The sequence below is a fragment of the Merops nubicus genome, unplaced genomic scaffold (genome assembly GCF_000691845.1).
Source record: "Merops nubicus isolate BGI_N331 unplaced genomic scaffold, ASM69184v1 scaffold10375, whole genome shotgun sequence".
In the NCBI taxonomy this organism is placed as follows: domain Eukaryota; kingdom Metazoa; phylum Chordata; class Aves; order Coraciiformes; family Meropidae; genus Merops; species Merops nubicus.
The window spans coordinates 275-2879 of NW_008610264.1; the positions used below are offsets into that span (position 1 = coordinate 275).

The following is a 2605-nucleotide window of genomic DNA, read 5'->3' on the forward strand; positions in this document are numbered from 1 at the left end:
GGGTTTTGTCTGTTTTATTTTTTGTATTTTCCCCTCATCTTTGTATATATTATTTTCCTCACCTCCCTTTTTCATTTTCTATTCCTTGTTCAACAACATCCTTCATTTTTTTGCTCCCAAAGTGCCTCTCTCTCTCTCTCTCTCAGGGGAGGGAGCAGAGGCGAGTCCATCGTTCCGTGCGCGTCCTGCCCCGAACCCCTTTTTACACAGAACCAGGACACCAACTGATCTCCCAAAATGCTGTGGGAGAGATGGTGTCCAAGGTGTGGGTGCCTGAGCCCCACCTTGCCCATGGTGACTGCAGTCTGCACCCTGGCTGCCACGGCGTCCACCCTGGCGCTCATGCGCAGGAAGTTGATGGCCTGGTTCTTCTGGCGGATGGCGTTCTCCGCGTGGATCCGAGCCACCTCCATGTTCCCCTTCTGGATGGCCTGGGGAAAAAAAGGGAAAAAAAAGTTAAAAAAAGGTATTTTAGACTCCTCTGCTCTTGTGAAGACTGTTTCTGAAGGTTTCATTTTGGAAATAAGCATTAGTTCATCACAGAATCTTTCTTATGAAGAGAGGAACAAACCGCTCCTTCCTCTCCTCAATAATCCTCCAACTTCTTCAAGATGTGAAGCCCAAACTTCATTCCAGAGGAGGTATGGAGTAGGAGGTTCTACAGAGCTACAAAAACACCTTTTTTTCTCACTAATTTAGCATATTTCCAGACATATTTGCAGTATCAAGACCCAAACACAGGCAGCGTGGCTGGAGCTCATGGAGAAAAAGAGTCAAACCAATTTATCCTCTCTCTTTATGGCTTCAAAAACTATTTGAAGTTCTTCTCTGTAAGCCCTTTAAACAGAAGATTCTAAAAATGTAACTTGGAGAACAACAGTCTCTAACCAAATAACCTTCTCAGGAAGGAAATGCCACCAGCTGCCCAAGAGGACACAGAGGAACGTGTCCTCCCATGGATTAATAAGCATGGGAAGGTTTGGAAGGATGTTGTTTTAAATCACAAGCATCTATAACAAGCTCATGGACAAAAAGAGTCAAACCAATTTATTTTCTCTCTTTATTACTTCAAGGACTTGAACTCCTTTGAAGTTCTTCTCTGTAAGCCCTTTAAACAGAAGATTCTAAAAATGTAACTTGGAGAACAACAGTCTCTAACCAAATAACCTTCTCAGGAAGGAAATGCCACCAGCTGCCCAAGAGGACACAGAGGAACGTGTCCTCCCATGGATTAATAAGCATGGGAAGGTTTGGAAGGATGTTGTTTTAAATCACAAGCATCTATAACAACATTATTAGCCTGCACACCAGGAAAATGTTCCAAAAAATCAGATTTTTCTTGCTCTGATATGTAACCAGCCCTCAAGAGCTCGTTTCAGACCCATTGCTCACCTTTTTAATCTTGGCTTTCTCAGCTTTTTCCTCTTTGTCGCATTTTTTGGAGTTCCTGTTGAGTTCCTTGGCAGCAAACTTCAGATTAAAGAGATGTTCTGGGGGCAAGTTAAGGGTTCAAGAAATAGGATCCACCCTCTGGGGGCAGAATTCTCCTCTCCCATTTGAAATGCCACCAAACCCTGTGTGGATTGTTTCCCCAACAGTGATATTGAAACTGGGAATGTGTTATTGAAGTAAAGCCCTTGAAATTCACACCAAAGCCTTCAATTATAATACTTAATAAATTAATAAATGAACTTATAATCATGAGAGACTCGAGTCTCAAGCCCTCAGAGTTAAGCATCACTGAGAGGCTCAAGCTTTTCATGCACAAATACCAATTAATTCCCCCCACTCTTCAAATGCTGCTGATAATAACTCAATAATATCAGTTTTTCTCAAACAAAACGAAACCACAAAGCTTCAGAAGCCTCTCTGATGTCCCAAGAGGAAGGTGCAGCAAGAACTAAGAGGCTTCACAGATAAATGACAGCACAGAAAGCTGAACTCAGTGAGCTGCTTGAGGTTTCTTTGATATTTCCAGCACATCACTTACTCCAGGACTGGGTTTTATCCTGTAAAGCCCAGTTGTGAATCTCAGAGCTCTGCAGGAGCCCAAAAGTGTCAGGAGCTGTGCAGAGCCAGAAGGTCTCCCCTCAACCTCCTCTTCTCCAAACTAACCACCCCCCAGCTCCCTCAGCTGCTCCCCACAAGCCACATCCCCCAGACCCCTCCCCAGCTTCACTGCCCTCCTCTGGACCCACTCCCGCCCCTCAACATCTTCTCCTGTGTGTGCCTCCCAACCCTGCCCCAGCCTCAAGCTGTGGCCTCCCCAGGGGCACAATCCCTTCCCTGCTCCTGCTGGCCACGCTGTCTCTGATCCAGGCCAGGATGCTGGTGGCCTTCTTGGCCACCTGGGCACATCCCCACCCCCAGGTCCTTCTCCACCAGCTGCCCACCACTCGCACCCACCGCACGGAACCCGCGTTCCAGAGCGGTTTCCTTCCAAACAACTTCCTCAGTCCCTCCCTCGGGGCACTCCCCTGTGGCCCCGCGGCAGCTCAACCCCTCACCTCCACCCTCCCAGCCCTCGCTCCTCCCCTGGAGCCTCTCAGCCAACCGAAACCCAACTTCCAGCGCTGCCCGTGACTCAGAGTCACCCGCTCCAGCT

At 47.6% G+C, this 2605-nt stretch overlaps 1 protein-coding gene across 1 annotated transcript; it reads right to left on the reverse strand.

The window, feature by feature from the left end:
* Positions 1-284: 284 nt before the first annotated feature.
* Positions 285-1490, reverse strand: LOC103773485 (charged multivesicular body protein 1b-like; the record flags this gene model as incomplete). The annotated part of the gene is made up of 2 exons (XM_008940854.1): positions 285-431; positions 1393-1490. Coding segments are annotated over 2 exons (245 nt in total), but the record flags the coding sequence as incomplete, so codon positions are not given.
* Positions 1491-2605: the final 1115 nt, after the last annotated feature.